This window comes from Salvelinus sp. IW2-2015, unplaced genomic scaffold (genome assembly GCF_002910315.2).
Source record: "Salvelinus sp. IW2-2015 unplaced genomic scaffold, ASM291031v2 Un_scaffold3081, whole genome shotgun sequence".
NCBI lineage: Eukaryota > Metazoa > Chordata > Actinopteri > Salmoniformes > Salmonidae > Salvelinus > Salvelinus sp. IW2-2015.
Window position 1 is genome coordinate 146 of NW_019944372.1, and position 3,716 is coordinate 3,861.

A 3,716-nucleotide genomic window follows, 5' to 3' on the forward strand; every position below is an offset into this window, starting at 1 on the left:
CTCCCCCTTTGAAGAGGGGGATGACCGCGGCAGCTTTCCAATCTTTGGGAATTTCAGACRATACAAAATAGTTGTTGAACAGGCTAGTAATAGGGGTTGCAACAATTTCGGCAGATAACTTTAGAAAGAGAGGGTCCAGATTGTCTATCCCGGCTGATTTGTAGGGGTCCAGACTTTGCAGCTCTTTCAGAACATCAGCTATCTGGATTTGGGTGAAGGAGAAATGGGGAAGGCTTGGGCGAGTTGCTGTGGGGGGTGCAGGGCTGTTGACTGGGGTTGGGGTAGCCAGGTGGACACTCTGTAGAGGTGTGTGTGTGTACCTGTGGCTCAGGGGGGAACAGAGCTCTGGACACTGTAGAGGTGTGTGTGTGTACCTGTGGCTCAGGGGGGAACAGAGCTCTGGACACTCTGTAGAGGTTGGTGAGTGTAAACTGGATGGAGGTGTTGGTGAATCGTAGTTCATGCATGTTGGTGGATCTATCTCTAGGACAGATGTCACTCTCTCCAGAGAACGGAGACACAGTTATGGTGTTCTTTAGCTCATACTGAGGCAGATTATCACTGATACCACCGTCCACGTAACGCTGGAGGGGGAGGGGGAGGGGGAGAGGGAGAGGGAGAGAGCGTCAGGCAAAGAGATACTAAACTAAAATAGCAACCATTTAGAGTCAGTTAAAAGGTTGCGACATGGACACTGTATCTGGTCTGGTGCTGATAGTATGACAGTATATATATATTTCACTGTATCACAATTCCAGTGGGTCAGAAGTTTACATACACTAAGTTGACTGTGCCTTTTAAACAGCTTGGCAAATTCTAGAAAATTATGTCATGGCTTTAGAAGCTTCTGACAGGCTAATTGACATCATTTGAGTCAATTGGAGGTGTGCCTGTGGATGTATTTCAAGGCCTACCTTCAAACTCAGTGACTCTTTGTTGACATCATGGGAAAACCAAAAGAAATCAGCCAAGACCTCAGAAAACTAATTGTAGACCTCCACAAGTCTGGTTCATCCTTTGGAGAAATTTCCAAACGCCTGAAGGTACCACGTTCATCTGTACAAACAATAGTACGCAAGTATAAACACCATGGGACCACGCAGCCGTCATACCGCTCAGGAAGGAGACACGTTTTGTCTCCTAGAGATTAACGTACTTTGGTGAGAAAAGTGCAAATCAATCCCAGAACAACAGCAAAGGACCTTGTGAAGATGCTGGAGGAAACAGGTACAAAATCATATCCACAGTAAAACGAGTCTCTATCGACATAACCTGAAAAGTGCCGCTCAGCAAGGAAAGAAGGCCACTGTCTCCAAAACCGCAATATAAAGCACGAACTACTCGGTTTTGAAACTACACATGAGGAAAGATTGTACTTTTTGGAGAAATGTCCTCTGGTCTGATGAACAAAAATAGAACTGTTTTGGCATAATGACCATACGTTAATGTTTAAGAGGAAAAAATGGGGAGGCTTAACAAAGGCCGAAGAACACCATACCAACCGTGGAAGCACGGTGGTGGCAGCATCATGTTGTGGGGGTGCCTTTGCTGCAGGAGGACTGTGCACTTTCACAAAAATAGATGGCTTCATGAGGCAGGACAATTATGTGGATATATTGAAGCAACATCCAAGACATCAGTCAGGAAGTTAAAGCTGGTCGCAAATGGGTCTTCCAAAATGACAATGACCCCAGCATACTTCCAAAGTTGTGGCAACATGGCTTAAGGACAACAAAGTCAAGGTATTGGAGTGGCCATCACAAAAGCCCAGCCTCAATCCCATAGAAGATTTGTGGGCAGAACTGAAAAAGTGTGTTGAGCAAGGAGGCCTTACAAACCTGACTCCAGTTACACCAGCTCTGTCAGGAGGAATGGGACAAAATTCAACCAACTTTATTGTGGGAAAGCTTGTGGAAGGCTAACCCGAAACATTTGACCAGTTAAACAATTAATTTAGGCAAATGTCACCAAATACTAATTGAGTGTACTTGTAAAACTTCTTGACAGAATGTGATGAAAAGAATAAAAGCAGAAAAAAATCATTCTCTCGCTATTATTCTGACATTTCCAACATTCTTGGGTGTATAATGGTAAAAGTAACAACATACTAGGGTGTATACGGTAAAAAGTAACACATACTGGGTGGTATACGGTAAAAGTAACAACATACTAGGGTATAAGGTAAAACGTAACAACATACTAGGGTGTAATATGGTAAAAGTAACAACATACTAGGGTGTATACCGGTTAAAAAGTAACAACTAACTAGGGTGTATAAAGGTAAAGTAACAACATACTAGGGTGGTATAAGGTAAAAGTAACAACAACTAGGGTGATACGGTAAATAACAACATACTAGGGTGTATACGGAAAAGTAACAACATACTAGGGTGTATACGGTAAAAGTAACAATCATACTAGTGTGTATATGGTAAAAGTAAAAATATACTAGTGGGGTTATACGGTAAAAGTAACAACACATACTAGAGTGTATATGGTAAAAGTCGTGTGGAGGCATGTGAATGTCAGTTGATAAGTGTCTATAAGTGACGTCAAGGGCCCAGCCACACGAGGAACAGCAGAGGAAGAAGGACAACCTTGGCACTGTCCGTTGGTGCTCAGGCCTGGAGTTGGGTTTCTCTCTCTCACACACAACACACCACACACACCACACACACACACACACCACACACACACACCACCACACACACACACACACACACACACCCATCCATAGGCCAAAGAGGAACACTGGATGTCCAAATGTAATCTAAATCCTTGTTTAGAAAAGTTTAGCTAGAGTACTTGGCCCAACTGTGTGAAACTGTGCCCTTTATGACTTTAGTCTAAATTGACAATTGATTGAGTGTATAGTCAAAGCCAAATCACACGTGTGTCATTCCAGAGTCAGAACAGATGGAGAACAAAGCTAACATTACAGAAATAGAGCAGAGGCTCAAGAGAGAGAGAGAAATTTAGGGAGGGTAGAGGAGGAGAAGAAACAGACAAGGAGGAGGGAGGGTAAGAGGAGGAGTAAGAGACGACAGGAGAGGGAAGGGTAGAGGAGGAAGAAGAGACAGACAGGAGAGAGGAGAAGAAAGAGACAGACAGGAGAGAGTAGAGGAAGAAGAGACAGATAGGAGAGAGAGGTAGGAGGAGGAGAAGAGACAGACAAAAATATAAAGGGAGCCGAGGGTTTATGGAGCCATTAGAAGACGCCCCGGTCGGGCTGCCGGGTGGGTCCTCTCACTGTAGGAGCCTACTGCGAGGCTGGTGCGCGGTTGTTCTGAAGGAGCAAAGGAAGGGTAGAGGAGAGACAAGCGACGGAGGGGTAAGGAGCGGGAGACGAAGGAGAGGAAGGGGTAAGAGGAGGAGAAGAGACGAAGAAGGGTAGAGGAGGAGAAGAGACAGACAGGAGAGGGGTAGGAGGAGAAGAGACCAGACAGGAGAGGTAAGGAGGGAGAGCAGACAGGAGAGGGTAGAGGAGGAGAAGAGACAGACCCAGGAGAGGGTTAGAGAGAGAAGAGACCAGACAGAGAGGGTAGAGGGGAGAAGAAGACAGACAGGAGAAGGGGGGTAGAGGAAGGAGAAGAGACAGCGGAGAGGGAGGTAGAGGAGGAGAAAGAGACAGAGAGGGAGGGTAGAGGAGAGAGAACAGCCAGAGAGAAGGTAGGGAGGAGGAGAGACAGACAGGAGAGGGTAGAGGAGGAGAAGAA

General features: G+C 45.6%; 1 protein-coding gene across 1 annotated transcript in view; it reads right to left on the reverse strand.

The window, feature by feature from the left end:
• Positions 1-374: 374 nt before the first annotated feature.
• The window catches only part of LOC112075316 (patatin-like phospholipase domain-containing protein 2), a gene marked incomplete at its 3' end in the record, with an annotated part of 8,911 nt that continues 5,569 nt past the window's right edge, over positions 375-3,716 (reverse strand). The window contains exon 3 of the mRNA XM_070440862.1: positions 375-617. Coding sequence (XP_070296963.1) covers positions 375-617 — 243 coding nt within the window. The remainder of the gene's footprint in view (positions 618-3,716) is intronic.